Here is a 15,480-nt window from a genome sequence, read left to right as displayed (position 1 = left end):
CATGATTCAAATACCTCCAGGCCTCACCTCCAGCATTGGGGATTACATTTCAGTATGGGATTTGGGCAGGGACAAATATCCAAACTGTGTCATTTCCCAAGTTAGCAACAGACCTAGAAGTATCGATTCCCAAAGCTGGGGAGCAACACAAAGGGAGCTGCCTGTTATAAATGGGAGGGAAATACATACCGGCACCTGCCTATTATTCCCCAAGTACTGTTTTCGCACCTTATCCATATTGTCTCATATAATGTATGTGTTGCTTGATGTTTAATTCCATGATTCCTTAAATCTTACCATGTTAAGACATTTTAGTCTTAAAATGTCTTAACATTTAAAATTTTAAAAATTATCCATGACTTCTTTCATCACTACATCATTTATCAGAGTGATAGATATTCTATGTGACAAGAAGACCCCTGTATAAAGAGGCCTGTACATGTTTAACATGACTTCCATTTAATACTTTTGTCTACATTGAGAGCAAGCGTTGAAAATGATAGGAAAGTGTGAGTTGTTTTGCTTAGTTGAGCAACTTCGGTCACAATCAGGAGAAAGTGATTCAGTGAGGTTGTGTTTTTCTTACTCTTCCTTATACACCCTAATCATCTTGAAATCAGAGATCTTTCTATGTTTGAATTCTGCTTCTGTCATTTATTAGCTGAGTACCTTTGGGGCAAGTTATCTAACTTCTCTCAGGTGTTTTGTTGAATAAGGGACTTCTTTAATAATAATTACAAAGCATATTATGAGATTAAGTAAAGTAGGACTTTTCTTTATCCTAATCAAAGCTCTGATGAATACAACCTATATGGTTCCTTTCCTTGTTGGTGATTCTGTTTTACCTTTGATTATTTTACTTATTTAGAATTTTGTGGTTTAAAATACCACCAGCTAATTATAGATGGAAATACTAATTTTTCTTGATGTGCATATTAACACTGTTCTTGAGAAGTTAGACCTAGTTCTGAAAATAATCTTTGCATGAACATTAAATAACTACAGTGTCTAAAAATATTCATTCCAAAGCTCTGTCATCTCATATCAAATTTTAGAAAAATAAGAATATTTAATTTTTTCTACTTAATGGTAACAAAGCATATCCATTAATTTGCAAGTTCTTGTTTTCTTCCTAAATTTAAAAAGATAATTTCAATGTCTGGTGGGAGCTGACTTGAACTTGATTTTCTTTCTTTCTTTCTTTCTTTCTTTCTTTCTTTTTTTTGGAGACAAAGTCTTGCTGTGTTGCCCAGGCTGGAGTGTAGTGGCACAATCTCAGCTCACTGCAATCTCCACCTCTCAGGTTCAAGCAATTCTTGTGCTTCAGCCTCCCGAGTAGCTGGGACTGTACAGGTGCATGTCACCACTCCCAGTTAATTTTTTGTATTTTATTAGAGATGGGGTTTCACCATGTTGCCCAGGCTGGTCTCGAACTCCAGAGCTCAGATAGTGCACCCGCCTCGGTCTCCCAAAGTGTGATTTACTTTTTTTTTTTTTTTTTGAGATGGAGTCTCGTCCTGTTGCCCAGGCTAGAGTGCAATGGCGCAATCTCAGCTCACTGCAACCTCTGCTTCCCTGGTTCAAACAATTCTCCTGCCTCAGCCTCCTGAGTAGCTAGGATTACAGGTGCCTGCCACCATGCCCAGCTAATTTTTGTATTTTCAGTAGAGACGGGCTTTCTCCATGTTGGCCAGGCTGGTCTCGAACTCCTAACCTTGTGATCTACCCGCCTTGGCCTCCCAAAGTGACATGTGATTTACTTTTAAACCAGGTACATTTCACAGTATATGCAAAGTGACTTACAGAGTCAGCAAAAAATTAAAAATTTTAAGTCAACTCTATGATTTTATTCATTTATAGAAATTCATGAACCTGAGCTCGCTCATTCATTAAAATTTTAGTCTTCAGCATCCTCAGATTGTTTTTTGTGGTTATTGACTAACCTCATTTTTGATAGAGCCTTCATTCTGTTGTCAGAGCCCACTGGAACACTGCAGCATGGATGACAAGCTGATTGGCGTGTCTTTGACATGTTGTCTTAGATGAGACATTCTTAAGTTTCACCAGATGACATGGGCCAGTTTAATAGCTGGTTTTCATTATGATACCCAGAACAATTTGGGGGTGGAGGAGGGAAATTCCTTCATAATAAAATCTACTGTTTTGGCCAGGCACGGTGGCTCACGCCTATAATCCCAGCCCTTTGGGAGGCCAAGGCAGGCGGATCACAAGGTCATGAGATCGAGAACATCCTGGCTAACACTTTCTCTGCTAAAAATACAAAAAATGAGCTGGGCGTGGTGGCATGCACTTGTGTTGTAGTCCCAGCTACTTAGGAGGCTGAGGCAGGAGAATGGCATGAACCTGGGAGGCGGAGCTTGCAGTGAGCCAAGATCGCGCCACTGCACTCCAGCCTGTGCGACAGAGCAAGACTCTGTAAAAAAAAAAAAAAAAAAAAAAAAAAAGATATATATATGTATATATATAAGTAATGTTCTACTTCTGAACCTGAATGGTGGGCATATGGAAGTTCATTACATCATTCTTTCATTCAACAAATTATCTATGTATACACATACACACAGACACACACAGACACATCTCTTATATGATATATTTCATAACAAATTAAAAAAATACAAAATATACCATTACTAAGAGGGGCAATTTGTTTCTTTAATAATTTTTGTTTCCTTTTTTCTGGAGAGCTTATCATGTCCTTTTAGAATAGTAGTTCCTGATTTTTTTTATGCCAAAAACACGCTCTAAGGGCTATATGAATTACTTAGTAATCATATGGAACACCCATATTAATGTCAGGTTTCAGAGGAGGAGGTATTAGTGACATTTCAGGATTTCTTTCCTGCTTTAGTTCAAAGCACAGAGGAGCACTTAGTTTTTGTAATAGGCCTGTTTGAATTGTGACATAAAGCACTCATTTTTGCAAACATTCACAATGGGCTATCAAAAGTGAGCCATGGCAGATTCCAAATTGCCAAGCTGCTCATGATTTAATACAGAAGCTAATAAAGATGTGCACATGTGCTATAAAGCAAACAATGTATATGGGAGTTAGGGGGAGAAGAGAGAATCATATGGGTCAAATTCTTTAGGTTTTGAGGGCTGCTCAGTTTACTCTGTTAGTGCTGTTAGTCTTGTTCCCAAAGTGTCTGGGGCATCAGAAGCAACTGCTTTTGGTGCCCACACCCTCAGTGTTACTTGACAGACAAAATGCAAGTTAGCAAAACTTCCAGTGAGTCATCTGCATCAATCAAGGGCCTCTTCCGTGTTGTCATTGTGGTAAGATACCGAAAGAAAGATGACTGGTGGGCCAGGCACGGTGACTCATGCCTGTAATCCTAGCACTTTGGGAGGCCGAGGTGGGCAGATCACCTGAGGTCAGGGGTTCAAGATCAGCCTGGCCAACATGGCGAAACCTCGTCTCAACTAATAATACAAAAATTAGCCACGTGTTGTGGGGCATGCCTGTATTCCCAGCTACTTGGGAGGCTGAGGCAGGAGAATCACTTGAACCTGGGAAGCAGAGGTAGCAGTGAACGGAGATTGTGCCACTGTACTCCAGCCTAGGCAACAGAGCGAGACTCCATCTCAAAAAAAAAAAAAAAAAAAAAAAAAAAAAAAAGACTGGTGCCTCCTTAAATGTGCAAGGCTGGGTGTAACCCCCAAGAAGGTGCAAGGGCTAGGTGAGCCAACACTGGTGCCCCTCTCTGGCATGTACCAGTGCCAGCATGTCCCTTGAACCTGCCTTTCTAGTGCTCTTTTAGACTCTGTCAAAATTACCTCATTGCTGCCAGGCAGGCCTCATTAAATTGTATTGTGGAAGGACAGATGTCTTTTATTTTCCTTGCAAGCTGTTATGCAGGTTAAATCTGTGTTAGCATTATTTTATCAGATTTTAGCTATTATAAAATTTAGTCCATCTTCATTTTATTCTTATTCTCATTTTTTATCAGGTGGTTCATTTGAATTGTCACAAATCTTTGTGTGCTTAAGTTTTATGTAATTTAGGTTTATTTTCTCATTTCTCCCCCCCCTAAGCTTTTTTCTTTAATCACAGTACCTCAAATCTCAGGCTCTTCTTTTTCCTTCTTCTACCAGTTTCTACATCATTATTTATTCTTTCTTTACCTACTACTTCATGAATCTCTCTTCTCTAAGCCTCTGATTCATGCCCCGTCCCAACCCTGTTTGGTGGCCTCAAACTCTGGTATGACTTCATGGAAAATCCTGAGCTAAGCCTGTGGAATGTTTCCAATTTTTCTCATCTCTCTTCCTTGCCTTGCCTTATCTCAGTCTTAAATAAAATCAACGTATATGTGCTGCCCACAAACTGTGGGCCAGGAACTTGGTTGACTTCAGAGGGGATTCAAAGATAGCTTTGAAAGAGTATATAGTCTGGTATGGAAGGTAGGTAGATTCATGAATAACTAAAATAAGGTCTCAGGTAGCGTAAGTGAGATGTTTGAGAGCCTCTCACAAGATAATGAGGGACTAGATCTAGAGTAGTGTGAGTGGAGAAGAGGAAACGGGAATCATTGAAAGAGCACAAACGGGGATCACTGAAAGAGATCCTAACCCTTTGTCAGCTAATCATGACAGAATCCAGTTACATGACTGCATTACCAGGGGGTCCTTGCTCCCAGAGCTCCCAAGATGGTGGCAGGCAGCTTCCAAAATGGCAGCAGGCCGCTTCCAAGATGGTGGCAAGCCTCATGTTCTCTGACCTGGGGTTCTTGTCCTCACGGATTCTAAGGAATGGAATCTTGGGCCATGTGGTGAGTGTTATAGCTCTATTAGTAGCCATGGGTCACAGAAGAGAACCATGGAATCCAGTGACTAGTGTTCAGCTCGATCAGGACGAACCCAGCACTTAGCCGTGCAGGAACAATGGCCTTTGTCCTGATTGGGAGCGGCAATGGGCGCCTCGCTGGATCAGGAGCACAGCAGACACCCTGCCGGATCTGGAGGGATGGAAGTCAGCCACCGGTCTGCCACAGCGGCAAACAGCAGTGGTGGATGGCGAGCGAAAGCTCAGCTTGAGCCTTAACAAACACGGACCAAAAGAAAGTGCAGTTGCAAGATTTAATAGAGTGAAGACAGAGCTCCCGTACAAAGGGAGGGGACCCAAAGAGGGTAGCCGTTGCTGGCTGGAATGCCTGGGTTTATATCCCTATCCTTGTCCCTCCCACTGTGCTCTTAGGCGATAGACGATTGGCTATTTCTTTACCTCCTGTTTTTGACTAATTAGCATTTTAGAGAGCTCTCTGATTGGTCGGGTGTGAATTAAATTGCAAGCCCCGTGTTTAAAGCCCCGTGTTTAAAGGTGGATGTAGTTACCTTCCCAGCTAGGCTTAGGGATTCTTAGTGGGCCTAGGAAATCCAGCTAGTCCTGTCTCTCAACAGGGGCCTTCCCTTGCCTTGCTGGGGGCTGTGTCCAGTTTGATTCACTTTGGCCAGGGTTATCGTTTTCTAACTGCTTCTTTTTCATGAGGAGGGCCTTCTGCAGACTTAGTGGGCAGTGTCTATCCTTGTTTCTGATTCCTGCCGGACTCACACTGTGTCCTATTTCTAGGTTTCTCATGCGTTCCAGTGGCCTTGTCTTCTTGCCTCCCTTCCCCCGGTCTTCTCACTGGATGTGACTGGACAAGTTTAGTTCTATTCCTGCCGTGTGTCTTTGCATCGCGGCCTGGGGGAAGAGTGGGAGGCAGGGTTGGAAGTGACAAAGGCAGTAGGAAGTGGCGTGTCAGGTTGAGATTTCCCTGTTTCAGCATCTAAGGTATATATCCTCAAATTGACCCCCTTCTGGCATAGTTGTTTCTGCAGTCACTGATCTCATTGGTTAAGATGGAAAAGAAACACAGAAAGGCAATGGTAATAATAGAATGGTTTCTGACCTATTTCTCCTTGTATGCTTTCCCCAGAGGTAAAGCTAAGATAAAGAGGAAGTTGGTTATGAGAGTGGTGTTCAGTCTTTAAATATCTTGCTTTTGGTGAATGTGAGGGCCTTAGCCTTCCACTGCTTATCTGTAAGTGTTGTTAACATCTAGCCCTTGGAAATCTAGTCTTTGGCAAAGTATCTACTGTTTGCAAAATACTTGTGGAAATCTGAGCTGGAGCTCCCTACTGACACAGAGCATGAAGGCGCTTTCTAGATTTCAAGTCTCCTCATGTTTAGGCACTGGTCAGTCATGCTTTTACAAACTCACTCGGACACATTTTCCTTTTTTGTGTTTTCATCAGTCAAGGTAATAGGTCATTTCATGATTCTGAATCTCTCTCTTTTTTTTTTTTTTTTGAGATGGAGTCTCACTCTGTTGCCCAGACTTGAGTGCAGTGACGTGATCTTAGCTTACTGCAACCTCCACCTCCTGGGCTCAAGTGATCCTCCCACCTCAGCCTCTTGAGGAGCTGGGATTACAGGCACGAGCCACCATGCCTGGCTAATTTTTGTATTTTTAGTAGAGGTGGGGTTTCACCATGTTGGTCAGGCTGGTCTCCAACTCCTGAGCTCAAGAGATCCACCTACCTCGGCCTCCCAAAGAGCTGGGATTACAGGCATGAGCCACCGTGCCCATCCCGACTCTTAATCTCTTTATATTTATATATCTTTTCTGGAACCAGTAATGCCTTCCCAAGAAAGCTACAAAAATGTTGTCTTTGTAAATAAGCTTCAGATTGGGAGCAGTTAGTACATAGAAATATGTATTGCATGAGTAAGGCTTTAGTGATATGTACAGATATTACTCAGTTTATGGACTGTGTACCTGGGAAAAAAGTTGTAAAACAGATTTCAGTGACATGTTTGATATATGACTTTAGAAATCACTTCCTATGGGAAAAAACAGTAACAACCCCACCCTGTACTTATATATTGGTTTATGCTTTTCATGAAGTTTCTATGTGTGTAAGCCTTTGCAATAAACTGGAAGACTATTGTTGTCATCCTCATTTTATTGTTGCCTGAAATAAAGGCCAAGGCCCATCTGGTAGCCCTGGGACTAGAACCCATAGTCTAGTTCCATACTCTTTCCTCTGCAAACTGTTTAGATTAAAAGTTTGTATGTGTTGGTAATAATAAGATAAAATTAAAGCAATTGAGTGAGCTTTTAATCGTACTACTTATATTCAATTTAAAGAGATGCCTTTTATTCTGATCTTCTTTTGATAAATTCTTACTAAGCACCAGCTGTGTGTCAGGTACTCTTCTAAGTACTGCCTGCAGTGTTGAACAACACAGACACGGAACTTATGTTCTAATGAAGGAAGAGAGACAGTAAATAAGTAAATAGACAACATAACAGCAAGTGATTTCAGATAGTGAATAACAGCGCTGAAGAATGTAAAATGGAGAACGGTAATCGTAGTTTGGATTGATTTCAGCTAGAAAGATCTGGGAATGCCTCTCTGAAGAGGTTTACATTTGAGCTATCATGTAAGTGAGAAGGAGGCAGGCATAAGCAGATCTGGGAGAAGTACATTATAGAGGAATTAACAAGGGCCAGGGTCTAGAGACAGGAGCAAACAAAACTGTGTTCCTGAAGAACTAAAATAAGATCTGCATGGCTCCGGCTTAGAGGTTGGCAGGGGAAGGAAAGGACAGGTCATGAAGGCCTTTGTAGACCATGGTAAGGGATTTGTGTGTTAACTGTGAGGGCCAGGCCTGTAATCCCAGCACTTTAGGAGGCCAAGGTGGGAGGATCACTCTCTGAGGCCAGGAGTTTGAGACCAGCCTGGCCAACATGGCGAAATCCTGTCTCTACTAAAAATAAAACAACAACAAAAAAGTAGCTGGGCGTTGTGGCGGGTACCTGTAATCTCAGCTACTTGGGAGGCTGAGGCAGGAGACTTGCTTGAACCCTGGAACTGGAGGCTGTAGTGAGCCGACCTGGGCAACAAGAGCAAAACTCCGTGTCCGAAAAACAGAAAACCAAAAAACTATGATGGCTATTTGTCCTACTGTTTTCTTGTTAAAATGTCCTTCATTTTATAAAACGATGGTGATATTAGATAGTAGATTGGTATTTATGTTGCCTGTGCTGAGTGTGAGGACCTTAGCCTCTACTTGTCTGTAAGTGCTGCCAATAATTAATGGTTTTGTAACCTTACTTGTCAAAAGTTAGTTAATAACCTTATATCAGTCCCCAAACTTGAAAAAAAAATTTTTACCAGCCATGAAATCTGGTAGTTTGGAAACTACGGCAATATACCACAGCAGCTTCCTAATAGGAAGGCTTGAAAATATTTGTCAGTAAAGAGGTTAACATAGGCTGGGCACAGTGGCTCATGCCTGTAATTCCAGCACTTTGAGAGGCCAAGGCAGGCGAATCATGAGGTCAGGAGATCGAGACCATCTTGGCTAACAGGTGAAACCCTGTCTCTACTAAAAATGTAAAAAAATTAGCTGGGCGTGGTCGCATGTGCCTATAGTCCCAGCTACTCGGGAGGCTGAGGCAGGAGAATCGCTCGAACCCAGGAGGCGGAGGTTGCAGTGAGCCGAGATTGCGCCACTGCACTCCAGCCTGGGTGACAAAGTGAGACTCCGTCTCACAAAAAAGAAAAAAAAGAAAAAAAAAAAGAAGAGGTTAACATAATATCCAGGACAGTGGCATGGCATGCTGAAATGTTTTTCTTACAGGAGACGTTTAATTTAAATTATCTTGAATCTCAGATCTACCTGTACTTTCGTTCACCCACTTTCTTTTCGCTTTCTCCTATCTGTAAGTTCATCACTGGGTCATATAAATTTCTCTTGTTCTTGGGAATGACCTTGTTACAAGCTTCCAGAACTTTGTGCCCAGTATTTAGAATAGTCATTACATTATCACAATTCTTTGGGAAGTTGTCCCACATTTAACATACTCAAATCCAGATGCTCCTTCTCAAAGCTCCAAGTAAATTAGTACCCTGATCATTGTTAAAAATGAAATGTAGAGGTGAATTTACATGAAATGCGGATACAGATACAGGCCAGAGACCGGGTTCAGTCGGGCCCATGCCAGCCATGATTGATTGTATCATGTCTTTCTTTTGCTGGCTGAATCTAGGATTCCTGTTTTCATATGTGATTTGTTCATGAAAATGGGCATTTAGGTTTAGTGTTATGCGTGTTTTAAAGGGAAATTTCTTCCCAGAGAGTCCAAGCACATAAAACACTTCTTCAATGAGGTATTTGAAAGATTTATGCATGTTAGTATATTTTGTCCTTTTTCTTCAAAATTGACCACATAATCTTCTGGCTTATGTCCAGAGAGTGTCTAGTTGAGGCAAAATATTTGCTGCTTTAGGAATCCCTGATGATTACCATGCCTTTTTCATGGTGTTGAGGCTGCAGGAGCTAAGTTTATTAGTGACTGGCTGTGCCATTTTTACCATTTCCCACTCATCTTTATAAAATAATGAAGGCAAAATGCTGAACAACAGTGTTTTTTCAGTTTTTAAAAATTTGTTATTTTTATTCTCCTCTTCTCCCTTCTGTGATGGCTCCTGAAGGATATCTGAGAAATCGTTAAGGCTTTGCGGAGCACAGGATGCAAACCACAATAAAAAATCCAAATTGTGGGCGGGGCATGGTGGCTCATGCCTGTAATCCCAGCACTTTGGATCACGAGGTCAGGAGTTCGAGACCAGCTTGGCCAACACGGTGAAACCCCGTCTCTACTAAAAATACAAAAGTTAGCTGGGCACAGTGGCACATGCCTGTAGTCCCAGCTACTCGTGAGGCTGAGGCAGGAGAATCGCTTGAACCTGGGAGGCAGAGGTGGCATTGAGCCAAGATTGTGCCACCACACTCCAGCCTGGGCAACAGAGCGAGACTCTGTCTCAAAAGAAAAAAAAAATTCCAAATTGTAAACTCAGCCATAAAAAGATGTCTGAGCTATTGAAACTGGCAGAACCACAATACCATAGCTTCAAAAATAGATCTTATATGTACATTTTAACCTAAAATTATACTTTCAGGTGGCATTTACTGTATAAAGCAAAGTCAAGCTTTGATCATAACTGTTTTGTCAGAACACACTTTTTGTATAATTTGGGAATGGTAGTGCTATGAGGGCTAAAATATTTTTTGTTTACTAATTTAAAAAGTAAATTTCAGCCGGGCATGGTGGCTCACACCTGTAATCCTAGCACTTTGGGAAGCCAAGGCGGGTGGATCACCTGAGGTCAGGAGTTTGGAGACCAGCTTGGCCAACATGGCGAAACTCTGTCTTTATTAAAAATACAAAAATTAGCTGAGCATGGTGGCAGGCGCCTATAATTCCAGCTACTCAGGAGGCTGAGGCAGGAGAATTGCTTGAACCCAGGAGGCGGAGGTTGCTGTGAGCTGAGATCGGGCCACTGCACTCCAGCCTGGGTGACAAGAGCTTAACTCTGTCTCAAAAAAAAAAAAAAAAAGGAAATTTCATATTGGCCAAGATGTCTTTTTTCGTAAATTGTTTAATTATAAATAGTTATATGTTTATATATTATTGTAAAATAATTGGTTTGCTAGTTTAAATTTTTTTCTTTTTGTCTTCTAGTTTGCCAGGGTTTGGATACCTGATCCAGAGGAAGTCTGGAAGTCAGCAGAGCTGCTCAAAGATTATAAGCCAGGAGATAAAGTCCTGCTACTTCACCTCGAGGAAGGAAAGGTGAGATCTCACTTTCATTTGTCGTCCTTGGCATAAAGTGAAGGGAGTTCAAAAGAGTAAGTTTACTGTGAAGTAAACTCTCAATGGAAGTTAAATTTTGAACTTACCTAGAATTTTTACTTACTAAATTAGTAAAAATGGCAAACTCAATTTTCTATCCTGATAGCGTTTTTAATGGCATAGATTAGTGAAAATAGCAGATACTTTTAAAAGCTTTTATTTTGACCTATGAATTTATTACGATTGTCAGGTTTAGATTCATATCTAATCCTAAAACTCTTGCATTTAAACTGGTGTGCTATGGGGAGTGCTTGTAGTGGTTTTAAAAAGAGGCATGTTGCCAGGTCTTAGAGAAGACTCATTGGTGGCAGCATGGAGAGCAAAACTGAGGGGAAGACACTAGCTGGGATGAAGGCAGGGAAGCATTAGGCCAATTAGGAGGGCATTGAATACCAAACTAGGGAATTAACTTATTTAACATTTATTGGTCATCTGCTCCGTGTTAGGCAAAATGTCCGGCACTTTGGAGTGGATTTTCTCATGTTAAATTTCACACCAACCCTATGGGTTGGCAGGTGATATAATCACTGTTTTCCAAATAAGAAAGCCAAACCTCAGAGACCTTAAGTAATTTTGCTCAAGGTCACACAGCCAGGAAGTGGCTTTTGGAATTTGAAGAGAGATTTGAACACAGATGACTCTAAGATGAGTGCTTATACTATTTGACTACATTGGAGTTTTGCAGATTACTGGTCATGAGCAGTTGCTAAAGGTGATGTCTGCCATGTTATCCACTGTAAAGTTACTGTTTTCCCTTTGTAATTAGTAAATGTCACTGTGTTGGGGCAGATATTTTGAGGCCACTCATATATCCTGCTTCTCCTTAAACTTTGCCTGCTAATATTTGCCCAGTGTTCATTACTGTGTCTTGCCTGCAGCAAGTATTATTGTGTTCTAGTGGTGATTCTCCATTTCTTTCCTTCCTTGTATACTTATTAACTAGAATTCTTCTATAGGGAAGGAAGTATTGTTTCTTCTGTCCCATTTATTTATTAATTTAATCATGTATTATGGACTCATGGGTATTTCTTTTATTCCTCATTACTATCATTACTTATTTTATTAGTTACATTGTTCCAGCTTTGGTCATTGAGATCTCTCTTAGATTGGGTCCTTTGCCTTTTTTGACAGGTCCCTATCCTTTTTTATTTTTTTTGAGAGTGTCTCACTCTGTCACCCAGGCTGGAGTGCAGTGGCTTGATCATGGCTCCCAAGCTCAGCCTCCCTAGGGGCTAGAACCACAGGCATGAGCTACCATGCCTGGCTAATTTTTAAAATTTTTAGTAGAGATGGAGTCTCAATACGTTGCCCAGGCTAGTCTTGAACTCCTGGGCTCAAGCAGTCCTCCCACCTTGGCATCCTAAAGTGCTGGGATTATAGGCATGAGCCACTGTGCCTGGCTTTTTTTTTTTTTTTTTTTTTTTAAAGATATAACACTTCTCCTGGTACCCCAAGACACTTACCCTGTATTTCCCCTTTCCCAACCCTGGTACCTTATATTGGAGGATAGTATTTGACAACCAAGATCTGTGCACTAGGTGTGCTCGTTGCTATTGAGATGACACCACTTCTAGGCCCTCTTAGCATACAGAGCGTGAAAAATATATACATGGATGGATAGATGGATACTAATATGTATGCATACTATACTAATGTATACTCAACCATCTATACTTACTTTATGTTTACATATGTGTGTATGTGTTTGTATATACATATTTTATATATATAAAATGTGTTTTTAGAGATGGATGTCTTGCTATGTTGCCCAGGCTGGTCTTGAACTACTGGGCTCAAGCAGTCCTTCTACCTCATCCTCCCAAAGTGCTGGGATTAAAGGCATTAGCTACGCACTTGACCTTTTTTTTTTTTTTTTTTTGAGATGGAGTCTACAATCTCTGCTCACTGCAACCTCTGCCTCCCCTCCCGGGTTCAAATGATCCTTGTGCCTCAGCTTCCTGAGTAGCTGGGATTACAGGCACATGCCACCATGCCTGGCTAATTTTTGTGTTTTTAGTAGAGACAGGGTTTTACCATGTTGACCAGGCTGGTCTCGAACTCCTAACCTCAAGTGATCCACCCACCTTGGCCTCCCAAAGTGCTGAGATTACAGGCGTGAGCCACCGTACCCAGCCTTGACCTTCTTTTAAAAAAATAAAACCCGTGAGTTAATAGGGATCCTTTTTTCTCCAGTCCAATGCCACCAGGTTCATTCTATTATTCTTCCTTTGATTATGTATACTGTAACTTCTCTCTTTGGTTTTCATTATCTATAATATATTACTTATTCATTACATATGTAAAGTTATTTCAGAATTGCTAATCCATACCCCTATGAGAAGCAGATTTGCCAAGCAGAGTACAGTGTCTATGTTTAATTTTATTAATCCTTAGTATTTTTTAAAAATATAGAAATAGAATGATACATACCTTTAATAAAAGCAAGAATAGGGACAGGGGTCAAACAAGAAGAATAAACATTATAAAATTCACTAACTATTCAAGAATCATTCTCTTTTTAGAAACTATAGTCACTTAGGGTCCTAGATTAAAATAGAGAAAGCATGGCTTTTGTAATAGTAGAAGAGTATATTTATTTAATGATGTCCATTGATTCTAGAAGAGCAGGTTATGTTCATTTAAAGGCTAACTCCAAGAAAGAAATTTCTGTGAAGATGTTACAGACTCTTCTCTACCTTTTAAATTAGTGTCTTCTCTAACATTTCAATTTCAGCTCCTCCCCACACTCACCACAAACAACCCCACCCTGTAATGAAGACTGAGAAAAGAGCTCTGGGTTGCCCTTCTGCCATTCTGGAGTCTTCTGGCTAACACCAGAACAGACAATTGTGTATTTACAGGGCCAATGCAAGGACCAGTCAGCCCCAGGCAAGGGTGATACTCTCTGATAAGCAGGCAGCAAGAAATGCTAAGGGGTAAATTGTTAATTTTTCTCTCCTTTAGCATAATTCATTCAAATATGATTTGACTATTTGACCTCTGTATATATTTTCAGTATTAACAAAACTGGCTTTTTACAAAACCTTGTCCCTCCCTACCACTAAATTGAATTTTTATTCCTATTCACTTGTCCTATGTTATTTGCCCCTTAATATATAGTTAAGTGACAATATTCATGGTTGGCTATGCCATAAAGCCATATTCCCATGACTTTAAAGTGAGTAGTGGCTAGTAGTGGTCACTCACACCTGTAATGCCAGCATTTGGGAGGCCAATGTGGGAGAATCCCTTGAGCCCAGGAGTTCAAGATCAGCCTGGGCAATATAGTGAGACCCCATCTCTATTAAAAGTTAAGTGAATAGTGCTTGTTAACTTTTGGGACCAGGAACCCCATTAAAATGTCATTTTTGTTTTGTTTTGTTTTGTTTTTGTTTTTGTTGAGATGGAGTCTTGCTCTGTCACCCAGACTGGAGTGCAGTAGCGTGATCTTGGCTCACTGGAACCTTTGCCTCCAGGGTTCAAGTGATTCTCCTGCCTCAGCCTCCCAAGTAGCCGGAATTACAGGTGCCCACTACCATGCCTGGCTAATTTTTTTTTTTTTTTCCCGAGACGAAGTCTCGTTCTGTCGCCCAGGCTGGAATGCAGTGGCGTGATCTCAGCTCACTGCAAGCTCTACCTCCTGGGTTCACGCCGTTCTCCTGCCTCAGCCTCCCGAGTAGCTGGGACTACAGGCTCCTGCCACTATGCCTGGCTAAATTTTTGTATTTTTAGTAGAGATGGGGTTTCTCCGTGTTAGCCAGGATGGTCTCGATCTCCTGACCTCGTGATCCACCCACCTCGGCCTCCCAGAGTGCTGGGATTACAGGCGTGAGCCACCACGCCTGGCACACCTGGCTAATTTTCATGTTTTTAGTAGAGATGGGGTTTCACCATGTTGGCCAGGTTGGTTTTGAACTCCTGACCTCAGGTGATTCACCCACCTCGGCCTCCCAAAGTGTTGGGATTACAGGCGTGAGCCACCATACGTGGCCAATTTTTGTATTTTTAATAACGACGGAGTTTTACCAGGCTGATCAGGCTGGTCTCGAACTCCTGACCTCAGTTTATCCGCCCACCTTGGCCTCCCAAAGTACTGGAATTACAGGTGTGAGCCACCGCACCCAGCCTAACTCTAATGAATGAATCAGCTTATGCACAGAAAAAAAGCAAAACAAAACAAAAATCTAATGAAAACTATGAATTGTCTTGCCTCAAAAAAAGTACACATGTGCACATACAGAGTGTTGCACATAATTTCAGGGAATTCTTGGGTCTCGTGGTTTAGGGGTTCCTAAGTACTTACCACATGCCAGACTTGCCTCATTTACTTTTTACCATAACCCTGTTAGCTTATTTTACAAAGGAGGGATTTGGGTTAAATACTGTAATTCAACACCACATAAAAAGTAAGTATTAGTATTAGGATTTGAATCCAGGTCAATCTGATCCTAGAGTCAAGCTCTTGACCACTCTTTTATATTGTCTGCCACTTTTTTATAGGTAAAAGGGGATGGAGGAGAGAAATGTATTTAAAAATTTAAAACTTCTGATTCAGTAGGTGGGTGAAAAAGGTCTAGGCTATAACTTTTCAAACTATATTAGCAAAAATTGTTAATACAAGTTAGTATGTCTGATGAAAACACAATTCATACTGTTTTCCATCTCCACCAGCTTCTGTGATATTGGAAGGTGCTAGGAAAATAATGCATTTGATAGCTGAGAAGCAAATCAAGAATAGGAAGTGAGCAAAATTCATGGCTCTTTTTCA

The 15,480-nt window shown here is 41.1% G+C and overlaps 1 protein-coding gene across 5 annotated transcripts in view; it reads left to right on the top strand.

Moving 5' to 3' along the window:
* The window catches only part of MYO5A (myosin VA), a 222,022-nt gene that overhangs the window by 73,756 nt on the left and 132,786 nt on the right, over positions 1–15,480 (top strand). For all 5 annotated transcript variants that reach the window (XM_050797908.1, XM_050797912.1, XM_050797911.1 and 2 more), the window contains exon 2: positions 10,542–10,652. In XM_050797908.1, coding sequence (XP_050653865.1) covers positions 10,542–10,652 — 111 coding nt within the window. The remainder of the gene's footprint in view (positions 1–10,541; positions 10,653–15,480) is intronic.

Source organism: Macaca thibetana, chromosome 7 (genome assembly GCF_024542745.1).
Source record: "Macaca thibetana thibetana isolate TM-01 chromosome 7, ASM2454274v1, whole genome shotgun sequence".
Classification (NCBI taxonomy): Eukaryota; Metazoa; Chordata; class Mammalia; order Primates; family Cercopithecidae; genus Macaca; species Macaca thibetana.
This window is presented reverse-complemented; position numbering and strand designations above follow the sequence as displayed.